The sequence below is a fragment of the Mesocricetus auratus genome, unplaced genomic scaffold, assembly GCF_017639785.1.
Source record: "Mesocricetus auratus isolate SY011 unplaced genomic scaffold, BCM_Maur_2.0 Super-Scaffold_100125, whole genome shotgun sequence".
NCBI lineage: Eukaryota > Metazoa > Chordata > Mammalia > Rodentia > Cricetidae > Mesocricetus > Mesocricetus auratus.
Genome location: NW_024429248.1, coordinates 541,873 through 565,577, shown reverse-complemented (window position 1 = coordinate 565,577; position 23,705 = coordinate 541,873). Strand labels below are relative to the sequence as shown.

Here is a 23,705-nt window from a genome sequence, read left to right as displayed (position 1 = left end):
ACGGGCCTTCGTCGGCCTGGCCGCGGCGCCGGCTCCCAGGATGCAGTGTGGAGTGGCCGGGCGCTGACGGTGGCGGTGCGGCTGCGGGCGGAGCGGCGGGAGGCCGGCCTGCGAGGAGCGCGGCGGGGAAGGAAGGCAGCGGCCCTGCCGGCGGAGAGGACCGGGCGCTCCGGGCCTGCGTGGGGCCGCGCGCCGCGGCGTCGACTTCCTCCGCGCCGGGCAGGACAGCGCAGGGCCATGGCCGAGGCGGCCGCGGCTCCGGTAAGGGCGGCCCGCGCGCTTGGACCGCGCGGCCTCGGGCCCCGGAAGGCCGGGGCCCAGCACGCAGTGCCGCAGGCCCCAGGAGGGCTTCCGGGCCAGACCGGGCCTGCGGGTCCTGGGGCTGCGGCGAGCGGCCGCGAGGTCCGCCGGGGCCTACCGGACCGGGTGGAGCCGGGCGCCGGGAACCGCCGTCCGCGCCCGGGAGGCCGACCCGCGCCAAGTTCCCGGTCTGCGCGTCCCCGGGCCGGGCTCCTTCTTCAGCGCCCGGGCTGGTGCTTCCCTCCCCCAGCTCCCCCCCAGCGGCCTGGTGGCACCTGGGAGGTGTCCGTCGTCGATTCCGCAGACACTGAGCACCCACTGTGTGCCCAGCCCTCCCCAGGCGGCGCGCGACGGCTGCTCTCCCATTTGTCCTGCCAGGCTGGCGCTGTGCTCAGCCCGGTTTAGACATGATGTTTGTCCGCACTGCAAACCTTGTGGGGTAGCTACTGTGGTAGTTATTATTTGGTAGAAAAGAAAAGCTGGCGGCCCAGCGAAGTTAACTTGGCTGAGAAATCTCGGAGAGAAAGCGTGGGAAGACAGTGCTCACACAGTTCAAACGGCTGTGGTGAGGAAAGCAGACAGGTACACCAAGTAGCCATATGGTTGAACAGAAAGGTTGTGGCAACCCGGTGGAAAACGGAAGTCCGAAGGCAGGTGCTTAGCAGACCGCGTTTCTCCTGCCTGGACGGGTATTCTGTGCTTCTGTGAATTTGAGTTATCAGCTAGGGGTTCCATAGGACGTGGGCAGCAGAGAGAGGCATGACACAGAGACGGGACAGGACAGGACCGGCCCACAAGCCTTGGAGAGATGGTTTTGGTTTATGAGGCTGCAGAGTTTGGAAGGGGCTGGAAGAGCCCGGACTGCGTCATGTGGGTGGGGAACAGTGAGTGGAGGGATATGGCATCCTCTCTTAGACCACCCTCTTGAGCTCTGAGTTTTGGCTTCGCTGCCTGTTTCACAGATGGCTGTTCCACCTTCCCTTTGAGTTAGCAAAGGTGCTTAGACGTCAACAGAGCACCGCCACTACACAGTTCAAAGGCCATGAGCGCCATAAAAATGGTTCAGACAAGCAAACAAACAGAACCGACCCATTGTTCAGATGTTAAACAAGAATAGCAAAGACGTTTGTGCAGACGTCCTTTTTGTGTAACACAGAGATTACAGCAGAGGGGATGGTGGCAAAGTACAAGGATTCTGCTGAAATGGACAGGGCTGGCCCTAAACGGGAAGACGGGGCCAGAAGTATCCCCCCACAGCAGTTTCCTTCATCAGAACCCACCTTCTGAGACCCACTGAAAGTCCTCCGTCAGACCCAGTGTCCCTCCTCGGATACAGCCTGAGAAACTCTGGAGCACCATCCAGACCAGCTTTTCTGGCTCTGGTCAAGCTCTCTTGGCACCATTTTCTGATGTGTCTTCCCACATTCTGGTTCCCAGCAACTCAAATGAGTACACACTAGTTCCTAGAAGTCACTTTTATTTTACAGAGTAGCCATCCACCTTTTTTTTTTTTTTTTTTGGTTCCCGTATTCTTATTAAAATGTAAGGAACATCTGTCTTCAGACATCGGCCAGAAGTAGCACCCATTCGGGGAATCTCTAATTGGTCCTGTGAGTTGCACCTCCTATGTACATGGAGGAATTCTTCCCACTCTCACCCAAAAAGAGCTCTTCATCTCCCTTGGGAAGTCACTTAAGCCTCTGCCATTCCCAATGACAGGGACTGAGATCAGTCTTGTGATTGTTTGCACATGTAAAAGTATGACTGTCTACCTTCCTCACCAGATAAGAGTATGTCACTGAACTCAAGGGCGGCTCATGTCTGAGACTGATTCATACCTTGCAGGCATAGTAACACACTTGTCACTCCAGGACTTGGGATGATAAAGGCAAGGAAGATCAAGGGTTCAAGGCCATCCTCTGCTACCTAGCGCATTCTAGATCAGCCTGGGCCATGTGAGACTTCATCACAAAAACAAACAAAATAACTCTTTGATTGGCTAAAATTGGCCCTAAAGGTAATTTTAGCTCACGAGGAAGACAATTAGGAAGGGACCAAATCAGATTGTCCTACAGGAAAGGGAATTGGTCATTTATCTGTTAAGAGGGGGCACGAGATGCTTTTTTAAAAAGCACTTAAGCAACCCCCTTGTTTGTGCCTCTCAGCTGAAGCAGCTGGAGTTTTTGCTGGGTCATCATCAGGCAGTTCCTGTTCGATTGTGACAGGAGTGCAGGCTGGGCCCTAGTAAACCTGCAGTTTATCGTTTCTCCACTAAAACACCCCGCAATGCTAAGTCACTGTTTATTTTGCAAAATCGCACTGTGTGTTTACCATGTGCTTAGCACTGTGCTGTGAAAAGACACAGTGTCCTCCAGAAGAGATGCTCGGTGTAGGCACATACAGGGCATGACTGAACAGAGTGGAAAGCACCAAGGTAGGAATCTGCACAGTGTGCTGTGGGATCCTGAGCAAGGCACCTGCCAGCCTCAGGCCAGAGCTTTACACCCAAAGAGGCTGTCACTGCGGCAGATCTGGTGCATGATATAGGGTGTCCCTGCTTCCCACATACATGGGCTCCCCACTCCCAGCTTAGCTCCCCTCATGCCTCGGAGAGAAGGATAACGGTGCAAAGAATGATGTTGGTTTTTCCTGTTTCTTGAAGATTTCTCCATGGACAATGGCAGCTACAATTCAGGCCATGGAGAGGAAGATTGAATCACAGGCTGCTCGACTGCTTTCTCTAGAAGGCCGAACTGGGATGGCGGAGAAGAAGCTGGCTGACTGTGAGAAGACAGCTGTGGAGTTCAGCAACCAGCTGGAGGGCAAGTGGGCCGTGCTGGGGACCCTGCTGCAGGAGTACGGGCTGCTGCAGCGGCGGCTGGAGAACGTGGAGAATCTGCTGCGCAACAGGAACTTCTGGATTCTGCGGCTGCCCCCTGGCAGCAAGGGCGAGGTCCCCAAGGTAACTTTTGAGGCTCCTGGGGTAGGAGCCCAAGGGTCCATGCCTGCAAGTGTGTCTGTGGTTTCAGGTTCCTCTGACCTTTGATGATGTGGCAATGTATTTTTCTCTGAGCAGGAGTGGGGCAAGCTGGAGGACTGGCAGAAGGAGCTCTACAAGCACGTGATGAGGGGCAACTATGAGACGCTGGTCTCCCTGGGTAAGGCCTGACACACTCCTCTGTAAGGTGGGATTTAGAGTTCCCAGACCTCTCTTTGTGATAGAGTTGTCTTCAGGTCAGTGATGTGTAGATCCCTAGATACTTTGAGCAAAGAAAGTTCTCCACCCTCACCTAGCCATCCTTCCTTCTCATGTTGCGGGGTGAAGTGTCAGACACTCACTTCTGCTTGGTGGGATAGCAGACCAACGACAGTGCTAACCTCTGTTCTCACCAGACCCAGAGTATTGACATCTCTACTTTTGCTGAGACTGGAGTACAGGTGGGCCACAGCTCTCCAGTGTGTTTTTAACCAACTCTACTTTAGTGAAGGAATTGTTCTTTAACCATCAATTGGGTTGCTTTTATGTAACCCATCACAGGATCTGTGGAGAATAAGGTAGACCTTGCCTCTCAAAACAGGTGTTCTTTCTGTGCCCCCAAACCCTGCTGCCCCAGCCCCTGGGGCTATTGTCCTGAAAGGCCCAGACCCCTCTTCTTGGCCTTTCTTTCTAGTCAGGAGTGTTTGGTGGGATTGTGAGTGAGTACACTCAGTGTGTTTTGCTTTGCAGACATGCTGCTCCTTAATGTGGCCCTGTAACCCAGCACTGCTAGCCCTGTGGACAGATGACTGTTGGGGTGGGGGCTCCTCTATGTACTCTTGAATATACAGTAGCACCTCTCCCACCGCCTAGATTCTACACAAGATTGTCCCTAGACTTTTCAGCAGAATGCCTACCATTGAGAACTGCTATTTTGTACCAGTCAAGGCATTTAGTTTCTAGGCTGCTAGTGATTTTACAGCAGCCTGTCCCCAGCTCTGATGAAAACATGGCAAAATTAACCCCCTGTCTTTCCTCAGACTATGCCATCTCCAAACCCGAGGTCCTCTCCCAGATTGAACAAGGCAAGGAGCCATGCACTTGGCGTCGCACCGGCCCCAAGGTCCCAGAGGTTCCTGTGGACCCAAGTCCAGGTGAAAGGTTGGGAAAAGGTCAGGGACTCACCAGGTGACCAAATGAACATAGAAAAGCAGAGGTCTAGGGGTGGTGTTACTCTTCTTTCCAAAAAGACACAGAAAGTTTCAAATGAAATCTTTCATGGATGAGTCATAACTGACTTACTCAGTCATGTTGTAGAAACTAGTGATTTCCATCCTGGACATAGAGAGCAAAGCCAAAAGCAGGGGATGAGAGAAGAGGAAGTGAAAAGCTCTAGCTATTCAGAGATGTGCAAGGAGTCATCCAGTCGTAAACGTACTAGGAGTTTCAGAACCCATTGGCAAGCTGTATGGTCCAATGTGATTAGAATCAGATGTTTACTTCAAGTGACTTGGATACTAAACATAGTGTCTCACATTTCCCTGGAGCTAGTCAGCACCTCTTCAAGTTCAGGAAGGATGGGGATGCTGAGTTCCTACATGGAAGACCTTGCTGGGCCGTTTGGCAAGAGACAAAGAGACATTGTCTCTGCTCAACCTCTGCCTCCTCCTTTGTTCCTCGCCTGTCCTGCCATCTTGGCTTTGTGTCCTTGATTCTGTATCACTCAGATCTTCCTGTGGTTAACTCCTATGTAGTTAATTATGTTTTATGTGTTCACTTCATAGAGGTTAAGCTTCATCTCAGACAAGGGCAGAAGCAGGTCTAGGGCTGAGCTAGTTTTCACTAATGCACTAACTACATAGTTCAGCAGATGTAGTTTGAGAGTCTTGTACCAAGGACAGTGTATCAGCTAGATGGTGGAAAGGTGCCTGCTGAGTCCCCTGCCTGGAAGAGGTGGGGGGCACATGTAACCTTGACTTCCAAAGCCAAAAGTGAAAGGTTCCTGGTATCTGATTTTTTTTTTTCTGGTATCTGATGTTATTCCTTAATGTTTGAAACATGTGACAATATCCCTTGTGAAAACCAGTAGGGTCCAAGAAACAGCCAGTTGCTGGCCCTCAGTCTCCACTGTCTGTTGGAACTTGTCGGCAGGAATCAAATGTTGCCTTTCTTCCCTCCTCGGTCCTGGCATCTGGGGTCTCCGCCCTCCTCCAATTCTTGATTGGGTTGGCCCGTGCCCTTGCCAGGCCTCATCTCTTCTCTTCACCCCCTAATGTCTCCATGGTGCTTTTCAGAACCCACCATGCCTAGCAAGTACTACTGGAGCTGGTGGAGTCCCATCGTCTTGCTCAGGCTGAGCCCTGACTCTTTGCAAGTGCCATTGCCCTGAAGCTCTGTTGTCCTCTTTCCCATGACCCTTTGACGTTGGGCTTTCAAGAGGCCAGCGTCCTTGCTCCTCATCATTGACCCTTGCTAGCCTCTCTCTCCTCTCTGCAAACGCTGTCTTGAGCTGAAGCCTCCTTTAGATCTCCAGGCACCTCACCATCCTTCACCTTCCTGCTCTTGAAGATGGCTCTATCCATGTGCTGGCCTTACCTCTCCACCCCTTCATCATCTGGCACTGTTGGTGGTCTCCTCGTTCCTTCCACTGACCCCATTCCTAGCATGTATTCCACAGCACTTCCTGCTGTGGTTCTTGCCATCTTTAGAACGTACAGTCCACAAATCCTCCGTCTGCAGGACCTTCAAAGCCTTCACTCTCTCCTCCTCTATCCCTGTGGCCATCATTAGTTGCCCCTTCATATACTCTCTCACTTTCCCTGTGTTCACCATCTACTTGGAAAACCATAATCCCAGAGAAATCATCTGCATGCTCTGCACCTGCACCCACACAGCTGCCAGTGGCAAACCATAACCCTGCAGCCAGTCCCATGTGGTACTCCTGACCAGCGCTTAGTGGGAGCTTTTATCAGCCAGTAGTCACCAGCACCATCTCAGTTGCCTCGTTAGCTCAGAGCCTGGCAAATTATTGCTCACAGACCAAACCTAGTCCTGGTTATATAGAGCTCACAAAACCAAGAATTTCAGTTTAATATTAAAAGATCATTTTTCATTTTAAAAACCCACTGGGGGTGGGTGCTGGATCAGTGGTTAAGAGCACCTGTTGCTCTTATAGAGGACCCAGGTTATTTTCCCAGTACCCACATGGTATTTCATAGCCATCTGTGAAACTCCATTTCTAAGAGATCTGACAACAGGCACACATGTGCCTTCTGCATTAGACACACATGTGGTACATGTATATATGTATGGACTGAACATTCACACACAAGAGAAAATAAATCTAAAAACAAATTTTTTTAAGGAAAAAAAAAAGCATTCTCATGGCCCTTGCCCTCCAACTTCTTGTGCCCTGCCTGTTCTGTAGCTCCACAGCCCAAGGACGTCCCTTCTGCCTGACCCAAGACTCTGCCCTATGCCACCTTCTCAAGGGCAACAGACATTTCCTCCCTTGGCCCCACTCCTCTCCCAAGACTCCCCACTTTTCTAGCCTCCATTCCGGCTCCAGAGGGAGCATGTATGTCTCCAGGCCATCCCTTTTATCTGGGTGCCTCTCCCACTAAGCCTGACTGTATCAGTCTCCAGTGAACTGATAGTGCCAAAAGGTCTGCCTTCCTCATTGTGTCTAGAGAGTTTGCCACCATGACTTGCTGCCATAATTCATTTTCTGTTATTACTGAACACCAAAGACTGTCATTATAGATTCCCCACCGTCCTAGTCTGGCGGCTGTAGAGTCAAGGGCAAGGGGCCATACCTGGTGAAGCCCTTGTTGCTGAAGGCGACAGAGGACATCCCATTGTGAAACAGCAAATTTCCTTCGCCTTTTACAAAGCCACTCAGGCTATTATGGGGGATCACATACTTGTGACCTTATCTAATCCTGCTTGTCTCCAAAGGTTCCACCTCTAATACATTAACAAAGATGAAGGGATTAAATTTCCAACGTAGGGATTCCAGGGACACACCCAACCGTAGCACTGCTTCCTGAAGCCCTGTCTGGATACACAGGACACCTCTATCTCCTGTGGTTCCTGCCACACCCCTGCTGCCCTTCCTTTGCTGTTTCCTGTGGCCTTGAGACCTCTCTGAAATGGTGGCCCCTCATTTTCACAGTCCCTTCCTCATGGCAGCTTGGGCCTCAGTTCCTATGTCTAGGTGTGTGCCCCTAGCCTTGACACTGCCTGAATTTCCCACACCCCACTGCCTGGACTGTGTTTCCACTTGAGATAGCCATGGTAAATACATCCAAGGCAAGCTGGTAATCTCCCTTTGAAACCCACTCTTCCCTCATTCTCCCTGGCTTCTCCATCCATCCAGCTGTAAGCCAAAAACCCAAGTCCTCTATTCACAACATACATCCACCTTCTCTTTCTAACCCTCCCACTCAGTTACCTAGACTCCTTCCAAACCTCAGTCTCACTGGTCCTGCCCTTAGGCCCTACAGTCTGCTTGGACCCAGAAAAGATCCCCCTAAAGTACATGTCCTAACTTTCCATCCAATCTCCAAAGCCCAGCGAACCTGCCATTATCCTGTATTTCTGCTCTCATTCCACTGTCCTCTAAGCTGTTTGCTGAGCATTCAGAGCTGCCGGTCCCCAATCTTTGGCTGGTGTACTTCTGTAGAGCCACTACAGGCTGGCCTTTGAATGGGACTCTGCCCCGTCACCCTATCTAACTTGTAGCTCTCCCACCCACAATTGTAGTCTCTCTGTTGCAAGTATTTTGTATTTATTCATTATATGCATGTCTTCCCTCCCATTTATAAATCTCAAATGATAAAATGTGTGTGTTTTGATCACAAGTATTTCATAACAGAGAATAGGAATTCAGGAAGTGATTTTGAGTGTATGCTCATTCCATCCTTTAAGATGTGTCTCCGGTACTCTTAGCCTTTGCAGACTGAGTCCTGTTCTCCATGCAGTAACTACTTGCCCTTCATTGCCAAAGTGTTTTGGAAAGCCAGCATAAATGTCATTGTATTTTTACTCTATTTCACGTTTGTCTGTTCTAACTCATTAGGGTGTTGCTGCTGTGGGAGATAGTCCTGCTGTTTTAGTGCAGGCCTTCCTGCCATGGCCTCAGTCCTGGCTTAGAGGCGGGGCCTTCTGCACCTGCCCTAGCCTTTTCAGCAGGTGCTTGGTATTTGAAAACAGCTCTATAGCTGGATGTGACACATGCCTGTAATCTCGGCATTTGGAAAGTGGAAGACTCTTGAGACCAGCTAGGAATATAATAATGAGACCTTCTCTCAACAAGATAAAAGAAAAATCCAGACGTAATAATGTATGCCAGTGTTAACTTTCAGACCACTTAGGGCTACATAGTAAGACCCTATCGAAACAAAACAAGAACAAAAAAAACTTGCAGCATATTTTCCAGTAATGTCTTTCTCTGCCACAAGCAGCAGGGTAGAGCATCCTTGAGCACATCTTTGCATCAATGTGTCGTTGTTTCTTTGGAGCAGACCTAAGGTGCCCGCCAGTGTGTCAGTCCTGGTCACCCCCCTCCCTCCAGTACCCTTGCTCTCCCCAGAGTCAACAGAAGCCTTGCCCTTCAGCATTCGGAAACATGTTTCTGATACCTTTTCATAATTAACATTTGCCAGGCAGGCAGGGGTGAAATTGTATCTCAGTTTAATTTCTGTTTCTCCAACAGAATATCATATCATACAGAGGAAAAAAAAAAAAGAGTCTGCTCATCTCAGGCCAATCAGGAAGCAGAGCAAGCTATTGTCTTAATTTTTTTCTTTAAAAGATTAACTTACGTTTATGAATGTCTTGTCTACACTTATGTAGATACACCATGTGTGTGCAGTACATACAGAGACCAGAAGAAGGCATCATATTCCCCCTAGAACTAACAAATGCTCTTAACAGCTGAGCCATCTCTGCAGGCCCTTTAAATATTTTTTATTTTAATTATATGTATGGGGGAGCTATGTGCACATGAATGCAAGTCAGATCCCCTGGAACTCGGGTTAGAGGCAGCTGTAAGCTGCTTGATGTGGGGATTGAACTCTGGTCATCAAGAAGAGTGCCCTTAACCACTCAGCCATCTCTCCAGCCCCCCTTTAAATATTTTTAAATTACACTTTAAGTTTAGGGGTGTGGATGTGTGTGCACTTGCATGTGCCATGGCACACATGGAGGTCAGGACAGCTTGTAGGATGGGTTCTTACACTGTGTGTGTCCTGGTGATCAAACTCTGGTCGTTAGCTTCAGCCAGCATCACTACACACTGAGCCGTCTTATCAACCCACATTGGATTTTTTAGATATTTCTTAAGGTTTTGCTTTTTAAATTTAAGTCCTCATTCCATCTAGGATTAATATTTATAGAGGCTTCAAATGAGAATTTAAATTTTTTCCACTGGACACAATGGCACATACTTAAGCGACTGAGTGGAGGCACGAAAATCAGAAACTCAAGATCAATAAGAGAGTCTTCCTGGACAGAAAAGCTCAGCATCGTAATGATGGCAGTTCTCTAGAAGTTACATTATAAAGCAAGTGAATACAATTCATTCATGTTCCCAAGAGGATTTTCTTGAGAACTTAAAGATTCCAAAATGCATACTGAAGAGCAAAGATCCAAGAACAGCCCGACAGTTCAGTGATCCACGAGGTAAGGCTTAAACTGAGATAAAATTTCACCCCTGCCTGCCTGGCAAATGTTAATTACGAAAAGTGGGAAAAGACATCAGAAACACGTTTCAGAATGCTGAAGGGCAAGGCTTCTGTTGACTCTGGGGAGAGCAGGGTGCTGGCAGAGGGGGTGACCAGGACTGACACCTTAGGTCTGCTCCAAAGAAACATGGACTACAGAGAAAGTTGGAGGGGTGACTAACAAGCCACACACAGAAAACACTTGCTACCAAGCCTGGTGATGTGAGTTCAATCCCTGGGATCTACATGGTAAGAGAGAACCAACTCCTGAAAGTTTCTCTCTGACCTCTACACATGTGCTATGTCATGTGGACACTGCCACTCACACACATACAATAATAATAAATGTTTTTAAAAATTCATTGGAGACCAGCTTAAAATACATGAGACCCAGACTCAACACGCACTTCCAGCTTGAACTAGCTTCTGCATATACACAAGGCTGTTCTTTGTTCTGTTTGTTGCTCTGTCTGTCTCTACCAACACCACACGTTTTAGCTCCTCAAAACCTTACCTCGTGGGTCAGACCTGCCCCCTTGGTCTCTGAACTGTCGGGCTGTTCTTGGATCTTTGCTCTTCAGTATGCATTTTGGAATCTTTAAGTTCTCAAGAAAATCCTCTTGGGAACATGAATGAATTGTATTCACTTGCTTTATAATGTAACTTCTAGAGAACTGCCATCATTACAATGCTGAGCTTTTCTGTCCACAGGAAGACTCTTATTGACAATTTCTTAGGTGGTTGAATAGGTTTCACAGTCTTGTCCTGGTGGTCATTTCTCTAACAAATAGGATTTTCTTTTAGACTTAATTTTGTGTTTTATATAGTTGTAGCAGGGATGTGTGTGGTATGTTTTAACTTCATTAGATGGTCTTATTAGGTATGGTGAGTCATCTGTTCTGTTCAGACACTCTGGTTTTTTTAATCCTTACAAAAAAAAGTCATGAGAGGCTCCTTTGGCAGTGCTAGGTATAAAACCCAGGGACATTTGGCTAAGGTGTTATAGAATAGACACCCTTGCTGATGTTTCTAGAGTTTCCTCATGCATTGTGATTTTTATCAGGTAGTTTGTTTTGTTTTCAGAACTAAAGAGTAAACTCGGGTCCTTGTTTGTAACAAGCTAGCATTCTATCACTGAGCTATACACAAGCCTCCTTTTAAATGTATTTCTTTGTTTTCACTTTGAGATGGCATTTCCCGGTATTGCCTAGGTTTGCCTTGCACTTGAAGTACTGCCTTGCCTGTTGAGCCCTGGGACTGTTACCTGGAAGGAGATTTCTTGGCTTCTTGTCTGAAAGGAAAGACTTCATCCGAGGGGCTCAGTTTAAGCAATAATTTACCTAACAAAGTGGAGCAAAGCCATAGCACACTTCATAGAGCTGGGAACACACTGACCCAAGGGTGGGTAGCTGGAAAAGATCTTGCACTTGTTATTTTTGTAAGAGCTACTATGAATATTTATGAGGTGAGTAGCATATTTGAGTGGTAAGGTAACCTTTTTCCTCCCAAATCTTGGTATACTGGAGCACACTTCTAGGGTATTTCTTCCCATTTTTTTTTTCTTTTAGAAACCCAGTAAAGAGATCAAAACCACAATGTCAATGGTATTTTGAAGCCTGAGTCCTTGGAGGATACAAATCCTTTGTTAGTTCACAGTGTGGCAACTAGGAGACTCCCCCTCCCCTTAGTTTTAATATAGTGGGAATAACCTAACTGAAGTTTAGGATGTTCAGTCACAAAGCAACATTTTGAGCATAGACATAGCTATAAAGATAATGCTTCTTCCATGTCCTTGGCTACCTCACATCTGAAGCCCTGCTACTGAGTCTCAGGGTGTGTGTCATCATACCTGGCTAGGAATCCTGTTTAACGTATCTTCTAAAGGACCAGGCATGGTGAAGCATACCTGTCATCCCAGAACTTGGGAGGCAGAGGCAGGTAGATCTCTGAGTTTGAGACCAGCCTGGTCTACATAGCAAGTTCCAGGCCAGTTAAGGCTTCATAGTGAGGCCCTGTCTCAAAAAAAAAAAAAATCTAGCCTGGCTGGTGGTGGTGATACATGCCTTTAATCCCAGCACTTGGGAGGCAGAGACGGGCGGATCTCTGTGAGTTTGAAGCCAGCTTGGTCCACAGAGTGAGTTCTAGAACAGCCAGGACTACTACACAGAGAACCCCATCTCCAAAAAAAAAAAAAGGTATCTTCAAAAGGAGCCAGAGAGATGACTCAACAGTTAAGACCACTTGCTGCTCTTCCAGAGGACCAAAGTTCTGTTCCCAGCACCCGTGTCAGGCAGCTTACCCACATCTGTTACTCCAGCTCCAGAGGAGCAGTGCTTCTAGTTTCTAAGCCTTCGAGTCTAAGGGCACCTGTTCTCACTTGCACACAAAGACACATACCATATACATAACAAAAAATATATCTTTAAAAATTATTTAAGACTATCCTTTTAAATTGGTGATTTATTATATAATTTTAAATAAAATATGGTTTTATTTACACCTATAACCATGGCATACATACAGGAGGAAGGAGTATCAGAAATTTGAGTCTCCATTGTGAAACAAAGGCTGAGGATATAACTCAGTGATAGCGTTCTTGGGTAATATGCAAGGTGCTAGGCACTGTCTTCAGCACCACGCACACAACTTGTACCTAACCAAAAGTTTTGGATGGTTTGGGGGGGAGCTGTGTGGAAATCCAGTATAGATTCTTGCATGCGTGTGGTCACCAAGTACTCTATCCCATCTCCTAACCAGAAGTTTTTATTGTGGACAAGTGTTATTATCAAACATAGAGGGTCACTTTTGTTTTTTATGTGGTTTTTCTGCATCACACAGATGGCTTAGAGGTTAAGAGCACTGACTGTTCTTCCAAAGGTCCTGAGTTCAATTCCCAGCAACCACATGGTGGCTCACAACCATCTACAATTCAATCTGGTGCCCTCTTCTGGCATGTAGGCAAAACACTGTATATGTAATAAATAAATCTTTAAAAAAAAAATGCCCAGGAAGAAGATTGATGGCGTATCTAGAGTGAAGCCAACACCCAGCATGAGAAGGGAGCACCACCAGGACCTTCCAGAGTCCATGTCCTTCCAAGACCCAGCCCTTCCCTCTTTAAACAAACAGAGACCTGGAACTGAGCAGATCATTCCCTGCCTTCTTTATTGTTATTTTCTGTGTGTATTCCCAAAAACCATTGTTTGGCTTACCTGGTTTTTACTTTTTATGAATGGTGCCATTGTGTAAATTTTCTTTTTGGGCTTGCTTTTCTCATTTGGCATCTGTGCTTGAGCCCTCTGTGTTTACATAAAACTAGTTCATTTCCATGACTTTTCACTTCATAGTTGTTATGACTAACACATTGCATTTCTTTTACTGCTGGGGAGTATTTGCATTGTTTTCGAAGTTAGGGTTAGGGCTAGTTGTGGATTTTGGTTTGGTTTGGTTGTTTTGTTATAAGTACATGCTGTTGTGAAAATTCTTAGGCATTTGTAAGTTTCTCTAGTATAGACCTGGGAATGACCCAGTAATGTCAGAGTGTCCCCAGCAGGACCTGGGGCTCCTCTCCTGCCGCATTGGAAAGGTTCTGATCATGTGGGAGTGAATGTCTTGAATGCGTGTGATAAAGCACTGTGGGCTGTGTTTATGGACCATTCTTCTATTGGTCTTTTTAGGTGTTTTTCTTATTCATTTGTAAAATCTCTTTACATATGTGAATATGAATCTTTGTATGTGTACTCACACTCTCGGGGGGGGTTGTTGACTGTTTCGTGTGCTGGAGCTGGGACTAAGAACCACGTATGTGATGGGCCGTGCTCCTCTGCTAAACAGTGTGCTCTGTACGTTTTAAAGCCCACGTGCTTCTCACTCCACTGTACCCCCTGCAAGCATGAGCCTTTTTGTGTCTCCAACAATTAAGACATGTTTCCCAGTTTCCAGATCATAAAGTCTTGTATTTCCTACTGAAAGTTTCAAGCTTTGCTTTACATATTCAAGTCATCAACCCAGCAGGGCTAGGTTTTCCGTTGAGTTCCGAAGAGACCTTGGTACTTTGTTCTTTTCCTTTACTGTTGTGAGGAAACTTTCACTGCCTAATCAAGTGCCATGAAAAATGCAAATGGGGTTTTGAAATTGCAAAGTATTGACACTTTTCACTCTCTGAGTCAATAAGTACTGCAATAAGACCTGCAGTACTTATTCCATCTGTAATATCTCAATTAGATTTTATAATTTTATGGCCAAAAGGTTTTATACTTTTTCTTTAGTTATATTTCTTCATTTCTTGTGTAATTTGGTTTCTTTATTGTTTTTTAATTACTAAGCTCAATGATATCTTGTTTTAACTGGCAGTTTCTGTTTATTGCTGATTTATGGAGACTAAAGGCAGGAAACCCCTCCCATCCAGCAGGAGCTCTGTGGAAGGGCTGTTTTCAGTTCTCTGCCCTTCGTACAGCCAGTCTCTGGTAGTGTGGAGTAACACACTAGGAAGGAGAGGTGAGGATCAGGAGCTACACCAGCATAGTCCCTGGGCCACTGGTCACCTCCTGAAACAGGTGTCCTCAACATCCCTACTAGGAACAGGCTCCAGCCCAGGCTAATACTAGGGTCATTGTAAAGAAGTTTTTTGTCCACAGATAAAAGCCAAAGTCTGAATTACCATCACAAAAATAGCTTAGCCTCACTTCTTTCCTCCATTGTGTCTCAGGTTAGGATCCTCAGGCCAAAGGGGTTATCCTGTCCTCAGAGGAAAAGTAGCAATTAATTGGCTCCTTAAAACACTAGTGGTGTATCAAAAAAGCAGGCCAGCCTGGTCTACAGGGTGAGTTCCAGAACAGCTAAGTCTACACAGAGAATCCCTGTCTTGAACAAGAACAAGAACAAATCAAAAAAGCAGTTGCCTCTATTTGTTGACATTTCTAGAAATCTTACTGAAATTCTCATTAATACTAATAATTTTTCTAATAATTATCTAATCATTTTCAAATTTCCTAAGAAATTAATCACATCATTAATTAATAATGATGTATTGTTTTCTGTTTTAAATCTGGCTTCAGTAGGAAATGGGCACCCTGGTGATATACACATGATAATGTGTTAATAATAAAAACCCAGAGTCAGATATAGTTGTTAACGCTGGAAGATCAGAGAAGCAGAGTGGCCAGCCGGTAGAGAATTCTCACTCTACCAATGCTCAGACCAAAGGATCAATGCTGTCCTCAGACTGCATCCTCACACTGACTGCTCAGACTGCACTGCGCTCCCTTCTCCACCCAGCCGTATCACTCCTGTCTCCACCTCCCTAGTGCTGGGATTAAAGGCTGGGATCCCTTTGTGAGCTCTGTTTCTCTTTTAGACAGATTCAATCTCATGTAGCCCAGGGTGGTCTTGAATTAGCACAGAACCCTCTGCCTGTCTCCTGAGTCCTGGGATTAAAGGTGTGGCCACCACTCCCTGGCCTCTAGTGGCTTAGCTCTGCGCTTTATTTGGTTTTGTTTGGTTGGTTGGTTGGTTGGTTGGTTGGTTGGTTGGTTGGTTGGTTGGTTGGTTTTGGTTTTTCAAGACAAACCAAAGGGTTTCTCTGTGGCTTTGGAGGCTGTCCTGGAACTAGCTCTTGTAGACCAGGCTGATCTCAAATAGAAATCCACCTGCCTCTGCAAAGCTTTATTTGTTAAAACATAAACAAAATATCACTATAATAATAGGCACTCTAATGACTCATGATTTTAAAGAGACTGCTTTGAACGTTCCACCTTGAGAATGCCATTGATAAGTTCTACAATTCTGGGTGGCTAGAGGTGTCTAACATCCGATGGGAGGGACTACAGAGTTTTATAGAATGGATTTTTTTGTTAGCTTTGGCATCTATTGAGACTATAGGGTTTTTTGTTTGTTCCTTTAGTGTACTAATACAGTAAGTTACATTATATCCTAAAATTGAGCCAACTTTGTAGTCCTGGAATCAACCTTAGTGCATCATAATCATTTCTGTACACTGTAGGTTTATTATGTTGATTGTCAGTTAGACTATAACTTCCCTTTTCTAGACTGTCTCCTCCTGCTTTTAAAGTATTACAGATACAAGCCATGATGTGGTCTCCATTTGCTCCAAGAGTCTGCTTGAGTTGGAATGGCCTATTCTGAGTATTCAGAAGACACCACTGAAGCCATGCGGGTCTCAAATGTTCTTTGTTGGAAGCTTTAGACAACAGATTTAGTGTATTTTAGTTAAAGATTATTTGGTATTCTGTTCCTGTTTTGGTCAGTTTTAACAAGTTGTCATTTTTCTAGGGATTTGTTCATTTAGAATACCATTTGCAGTATGCTTTTTACCATTTTAACCGCAGCTGCATCTATGCCCCACCCCCTTCTTTTCATTCTCAGGCCATTCTCCTGGAACTTTTACTAGAGATGAACTGACTTAATATTCTTTTCAGTAAACTAATCTTATGCTCTCCACGTTGTTTTCCCTTATTCTAATGTACTAATTCCACTCTCAAGTCTTTCTGTCTCAAACTGGGTATTAAATCTAGGGCTTCTCACAGGCTAGACAAGTACTCTCTACCTCTGCACTGTCCCCAGCTGTCTTTGGTTGGTTGGTTTGTTCCCACTCTTTATCGAGGCAGGGTTTCAGAACGTTGCTCAGGAAACCTTCAGTAACATGCTTATCATCCCTTCCCACTGCCTGCCAAGAAGCTGGATTTAGAGGCCTGAGCACAGGTGTAGCTTCCTTCTGCTCTTGAAAGGCTTTTGTTTTGAGGTCAGCCTGGTGAGGTCCAGGACAGCTGCAGCTACATAGAGAAACCCTGTCTCAAAAATAATAGTAATGGTTTTTGTTGTTGGCATTGCTTCTTTTGTGATACTTTGCATTACCTGACTAGCCCATTAATTAATCCTCATGCTGTCTTTTCTACTATAAACATGCAAAACTACAAAATTTCTTGTATGTTCCACTGTTGCTCCAGCCCATACATTGTGACAATATTTTCATCAATATTAGCATCTAGCAACATTAGCAACTGATTTGCATTTCAGTTTTCCCTTAAACCCTTGAATTATTTACAAAGATACATGCATATGTTTACATATAACTCCATGGAATTACTGATTTCTATTTTGCTTTCTGTTAACTTTTTAATTTTAGTGTATGGATGTTCTGTCTGCATGCATGTCTGTGCACTACTTGTATGCCTGGTGCCCTCTAAAACCAGAAAAGGGTTTGGTCACGCTTTGTCTGGGTCTTCTGCTGAGTTCCCTTGAATGTTAGTCTTATTCGTGTCTCTTTTGCATTTCCCTCATTCTTCCTTTGAGGTTTATTCATTTAGATTTTCCCCCACCCTTCAGAATGTTGTTATTTTAATTAGTTTGAAGGTTACAGTCTGTTAAGCGGTAGTGACTCACACCTCTAATTCCAGCACCTAGAAGGCAGAGGAAGGCAGTCTCTGTTTGAGGACAGCCTAGTTTACAGAGTGAGTTCTAGAACAGCCAGGGCTACACAGAGAACCCTACCTTGAAAAGACCAAAAAGAAAAAAAAAAAGTTGCATTTTTTTTTATTCTTTCCAGAGGGCTTTGGGGATTTTTTTTTTCCCTTCCTTCATGGGGTGACTTTTTTTTTTTCTTGAGACAGGTTTTCTCTGTGACTTTGGAGGCTGTCCTGGAACTAGCTCTTATAGACCAGGCTGGTCTTGAACTCACAGCGATCCACCTGCCTCTACCTCCTGAGAGTGCTGGGATTAAAGGCGTGCACCACCACCCAGCATGGGGTGACTTTTTATGAATTTGATGGTTTATGTGTAATGGATTTGTCTGAAAATGCCTTTGTTCCATCTTGGTAATTGAAAGACAGAGTTCTAGTTTGTTATTTTCTCTTACCTGTGAAGATAATGTCCCTCTTTCTTCTGACTGGGGTGTTCTTGGGGAGAAGTCAGTAGGTAGCACTACTCTGCTTTATAACGATAATCGAGGCTATATAGGGAAAAACAATATATTTATTTATCAGGGAAAGAGAGAGTCGCACATACCAGGAGTTAGAAGCGTGGCTGGCTTCCAGGAGAAAAAAAGGGAGGCCCCTTTTCCTTTTACTACCTTTTATCTCTACCTTGACCCCGCCCTGTTGGGCGGGTAGCTTTGTGGGGTTCACTCCTACTCTGCTTGGATATGTATACTCCCTCAACCCAGGCAGCACTCACTAATCTTCCAATAGCTCCAGCTTCTGTTTACTGTATTTGTAGGTTGTCATCTGTGCTTAAAACCTTTGTATTTCCCCACGGTTTTAGATGCCCGTACTTTGGGGAGTTTCCCTGATTCCCTGCATGTCCAGCTACTGTTAGTCAGAAACAGAAGCTGTGAATGCCATTGTTAACATCTACAGAGATGATTCCAGGGACTTTGCTATTTGTCAAGAACTCTTTGGGCCATTTACCATTGTGTAATCCCCACCCCCACCCACACATGTACACATACACACCTCCTTTGTTTTTGTTTTGTTGTTTTTGGAAAACAGGGCCTCATTTATTCCAGGCTAGCTTCAAACTCTGTTTAGCTAAGGATGATCTTAAACTTCTGATCCGTTTACCTCTACCTCCCAAGTCCTCAGATTACCTGGGTGTGCCACCATACCTGTTTTATACAGTGCCGGGGACTGGACTGATAGCTCCTTGGGCTCGGTGGGTACTCCACCATCTGAATATAATCCCCAGCTCCTCACTCCATCCCCTCTAGACTTTCTTTTAAGCTCATGTGAATACATAAGGAAAGAGAGGTTAGACCAGGTGGTGGTGGTGGTGGTGCATACTTTTAATCCCAGTGCTCAGGAGGCAGAGGCAGGCGGATCTCTGTGAGTTCGAGGCCAGTCTGGTCTACAAAATAAGTTCCAGGACAGACTCCAAAGCTATAAAGAGAAACCCTATCTCAAAAAAGAAAAAGAAAAGAAAAGAGAGATTAAGACTTCCTATGTTACATACAAGTGGCAGCAGGCCTCCAGGGCAGCTAGGATTTACCCTTGGGTTGGCTCTAACCCTGAATATGTCTGTGTGTCCTTCCTTCTCATCAACCCAGGCACCTACTGCCATATCTTTTCTTGTACTGTTAGACCCTAAGTATCTCCTTGATCATATATACATCCAGCTCAGGCCTAAGGGGCTTACACGCTCTCCTTCTCCTAGGCTCCGGAGCCCCAGTTCCTGCCCCTGACCTCTTGATGCAGATCAAGCAGGAGGGGGAGCTCCAGCTGCAAGAGCAACAGGGTCTAGGTGTGGAAGCCTGGGCAGCTGGACAGCCAGATATTGGGGAAGAGCCCTGGGGCCTCAGCCAGTTGGACTCTGGGGCAGGAGACATCTCCACGGATGCTAACTCTGGTAAGTAATTGAGGCAGGGGAGCAGACTCTGGGATGAGTTTTAGGGACTTATGGTAGAGGTTGGGAAGGTGCCTAAAAGTGTTTGAGGAACTGTGAGCTCTCAGGAGATCTAGCCTAGGGGTTGCAAAGATGGCTCAGTAGTTAAGAGCACTGACTGCTCTTCCAAGGACACAGATTTAATTCCCAGCACCCACATGGCAGTTAACAACTATCACAAGGACTCGGATGCCCTCTTCTGGCCTCTGAGGGTATGAGGCAGGCATGTGGTACACAGACACACAGGCAGGCAAAACACCCATGTGTATAAAATAAATCTTTCTAAAAAAAAGAAAAAAATCTGGCCTGATAAGCAGTTTTTCAAACTTACCTCGAGGCATAGCTTCTTGTTGGAGAAAGGAGAATGAGTTGATAACATCTGACTTTCCAGAGAGGCCAAGGCACACGGTCATTCAGAACAGGGCTTTCAGGGTTTCACCACCCTGGCCTTCTCCCTGGTTTTCATGTTCACTGTTCTCCCGTGTCCTTTTCCTTCCCTGACCCACAGATGGCCATTTCCTTTCCTTACAGGTGTCCATTCCAACTTTTCGACCACCATCCCGCCCACTTCCTGGCAAGCAGATCTCCCTCCCCACCACCCGTCTTCAGCATGCTCAGATGGGACCCTGAAGCTCAGCACAGCAGCATCCACAGAAGGTACAGGAGTGGCAGGAGAGGAGAGGGAAGGCCTGGCCTGGGAGCCCTGTTCTTACGGTGAACTGTCCCATCCTTCCAGCCACCGTGCCCTGAGTCTGATCTTGTAGGTCCCTGTGTCTTCTGCTCTCTTCAAGAGAACTCTGATGGGAACAGCCTCTCTTGAGGATGCCCATGTTCTTTATAGATGCCAGTTCCTTTCATGTAGAGTTAGCCAGTCTGCTCAAATAAGCGCGCGCGCGCGCGCGCACACACACACACACACACACACACACACACACACACATCCTCCCAGGCAACCTGTGGCTCCCAGGGCACAGATGCAAACAGACTAAGCTAAAACCACTTCCTAGATACTGGTACTGCCAGAGACCGTGGAAGCCAGAGTTGGGAAGAACAACCCTCACATTCTTGTACTCGTTCTCTTGTTTGCAAGCCAGTTGTCTGTTACTTAGAATTTCTGTCATCTTTTACCATCCCTACACCCAAATACGCTAAAACTCCAAGATCCCTGATAACAAGCCTTGGGGCTGAAATTCAATGCATTTAAAGTCAAGCAGTTCCGTTCATTCAGCAGCATTTTGGTCATAAGATACCTGCACTTACTGTGTACCAGATGGCATGCTGAGGTACCTTTAGATGTGGTGTCCAGGCTCATCCTGTCGCCCTGTGAAGTTGGGCATTCGCAGTGGAGCTGCGGTTAGGAAATGTGCCTGACAGCTGTACAGAGTCCCAGATGCCTGGGAGGCCATGCTCATGCTTCTGCCTTATTTAGTACATGGCCATCACACTCAGAGACCCTTTCTTAGAATAAACTCGTGATTTATTTTAACAGCCAAAGAAACAGAAAACAGAATCTGAGAGCAGAATTTGGGGGTCGCTTTTCCTGTGGGGAAGTCACCGGGGCAGGGGAAGCTTTTGGCGGGCCGTACAACCAGGACAGGATGCTCATTTGAGCTGTGATGCTCCATGGGCAGGCCAACTGCTGCGCTTCCAGATGAAGGCGCTGACCATTTTTGTCCTTTAAAAATGTTCAGAAGGATCTCTGCTCTTCTCTCTTCTCAGCAGACGTAAAAATTGTTATCAAAACAGAAGTCCAGGAAGAGGAAGTGGTGGCCACACCTGTGCATCCCACCGACCTGGAGGCTCATGGAACTTTGTTTGCACCAGGCCAAGCCGCAAGGTTCTTCCCCAGCCCCATCCAGGAAGGAGCCTGGGAAAGCCAAGGCAGCTCCTTCCCCAGCCAGGACCCGGTGCTGGGCCTCCGGGAGCCCACGCGACCAGAGAGGGACATTGGTGAGCTCAGTCCTGCCATAGCACAGGAGGAGGCCCCAGCCGGGGATTGGCTCTTCGGTGGCGTCAGGTGGGGCTGGAATTTCCGGTGTAAACCTCCAGTGGGCCTGAACCCGAGGACGGTGGCCGAGGGGCTCCCTTTTTCCTCTCCGGATAGTGGCGATACCATCTTAGACCCCAGCCAGGCCCCAAGACCCTTCAACGATCCCTGCAAATACCCGGGCCGGACCAAAGGCTTTGGCCACAAACCGGGGCAGAAGAAGCACCCGGCAGCGCCTCCCGGAGGCCGGCCCTTCACCTGTGCCACGTGCGGAAAGAGCTTCCAGCTGCAGGTGAGCCTGAGTGCGCATCAGCGCAGCTGTGGACTGTCCGACGGGGCGGGCACTGGGGCCGCCTCCACCACTACTGGAGGCGGCGGCGGTGGCAGTGGAGGTGGGGGCAGCGCACGGGACAGCAGCGCCCTGCGGTGCGGGGAGTGTGGCCGCTGCTTCACACGCCCTGCACACCTCATCCGCCACCGCATGCTGCACACTGGTGAGCGGCCCTTCCCCTGCACCGAGTGTGAGAAGCGCTTCACAGAGCGCTCCAAGCTCATCGACCACTACCGAACACACACGGGCGTGCGGCCCTTCACCTGCACGGTGTGTGGCAAGAGCTTCATCCGCAAGGACCACCTCCGCAAGCACCAGCGCAACCACCCCGCGGTGGCCAAGGCACCCACTCACGGGCAGCCGCTCCCACCACTGCCAGCTCCTCCCGACCCCTTCAAGAGCCCCGCAGCCAAAGGACCCATGGCCTCCACAGACCTTGTGACTGACTGGACTTGTGGCCTAAGTGTCCTGGGACCCACTGATGGTAGTGGGGACCTGTGAGGACCCCCAACCCTCCTGTGGCCCCTGCAGGCCACACATGTACAAAGCCCCGTGTGCAGACATCAGGGTGGCCTGAAAGCTCAGAAGCAAAGGGAGACTTGGCAGAGAACCAAATTTCCATGTTGCTGAACTGATCACTGGAAAGAAACTATCAATGCAGCCTCCACCTTAAAGAGTGTAGGATTCCGACTGTGAGACTGAACACCGTAGTAGGATCTTAAGTAATTTAATTACAAACCCTTTTTTATTGGTTTTTTTCTTTAATTTTTGAGGGGAAAGATGGAAAACAGTAGCAACAGCAGTTGAAGTTCTGAGGTGTGCTTGTGGCTTTCAGGGGTGCGTGTCCACCTTAGCAGTGTTGGAAAGGTGGTCAGTGGGAGGAGCAGGCAAGGGCACTCACAGTCTTGGCCACACAATCCTATGCAGGTGAGTTCTGGTTCTGTCCAGGCTGCTGGTCTAGACCTTAGACCTGGGTTATGAGGGCGCTGAGGCCTAGACTGACAGCTTCCGCTCAGCGAAAGTACTCCACTAGAAGCAGCACTCACCTTCTGAAAGGCCCCTAAAGCCTAGCCTGACTTTTCCCTGTTTTGAGCCATCTGTGGTACTGTCTAAGGTGGTACTTCACTGTAGTAGTGTTAGATCTGGAGAGTGTTGGGCCCTCAACCATGAAGTCTCAGAAAGCCAGGGCCATCATCTTGGGGTATATGTGTTCATTACCCATAGATGCTTCTGTTGACCACCCATTGTGTAGTGTGTTCATTTTCAAAATGGTTCCACCCACATCCCATTCCATTACCATGACTGTGGGAAGCAGCTAGACAGGTGCTTCTTTTGAGGGAAGAGATAAAGGGCTCAAAGAGGACACGGCCCTTACTACTAGTGCCGCGTGTTCCAAGAACTGGGAAGAGGTCAGCTGAGCCCTGGCTCTCGTGGAACATCAGTTTAGGGAAGGAAAGAGTTTGAGGACTTGCAAAAGCTTTGTCCCACACAAATGGATCAGATCATCAAGACACAGAACTGCCTTGGCAGCTCACGCTGGCCAGCCATTCCCCGAGTGTCTCCAACCCTCCCCCCCCTGCCCCGCCCCACGCCTCCGCATCACTAGGCTCTCGGAGGTAGTTGGAATGCCAGGTAACTAACTGGGTAAACGGCCTTCTCAGGCTTGCCTGGAGTATCTTCACAGTGGAACTAGAGCTAGGTCCCAGTTTCTGTCAAAGCAGTGCTGTCCCCACATATAGCCATTCCCGTTTTGTTAAAGCAGCCACCGTCCTCTTGCCCAAATGGGTAATGACTCCCTGAAGAGGGCAGAGACCATGGCGCCCATTCAGCTCCCTTCTGCGTACTTTTATTAGAAATAGACTAGTTAAGAAGATTGTTTCTATGTACTGTATATTTTGTACCTGTTTACACTTCTAATATTGATATAACTGATATTTTGAAAAACAAATGAACAGAAAACATCCTGTTAAAATAAAACCTAACCAGCACCAA

General features: G+C 47.3%; 1 protein-coding gene across 7 annotated transcripts; it reads left to right on the top strand.

The window, feature by feature from the left end:
• The first annotated feature begins 103 nt into the window (after positions 1–103).
• Positions 104–23,705, top strand: Znf746 (zinc finger protein 746). Of its 7 annotated transcripts, none has more exons than XM_005087164.4 (7): positions 104–261; positions 2,963–3,262; positions 3,377–3,458; positions 4,318–4,431; positions 19,168–19,359; positions 19,927–20,052; positions 21,118–23,705. In XM_005087164.4, the coding sequence occupies exons 1-7, from the start codon at positions 238–240 to the stop codon at positions 22,212–22,214; spliced, it is 1,935 nt and encodes a 644-aa protein (XP_005087221.1). In that variant the 5' UTR covers positions 104–237; the 3' UTR covers positions 22,215–23,705. The 7 variants fall into 7 exon arrangements, with proteins under 7 accessions (XP_005087221.1, XP_005087220.1, XP_012981504.1 ...); XM_005087163.4 differs by having other exon boundaries at positions 21,115–23,705; XM_013126050.3 differs by having other exon boundaries at positions 4,318–4,449.

What these genes read in the sequence shown, in the direction of transcription:
- Znf746 (XM_013126049.3), top strand. Translation starts at nt 238, where the DNA reads ATGGCCGAGGCGGCCGCGGCTCCG. An exon ending in CTCCACGGATGCTAACTCTG is followed by an intron (nt 19,360 to 19,926) that starts GTAAGTAATTGA and finishes CTTTCCTTACAG; the next exon opens with GTGTCCATTCCAACTTTTCG. An exon ending in CACAGCAGCATCCACAGAAG is followed by an intron (nt 20,053 to 21,114) that starts GTACAGGAGTGG and finishes CTCTCTTCTCAG; the next exon opens with CAGACGTAAAAATTGTTATC.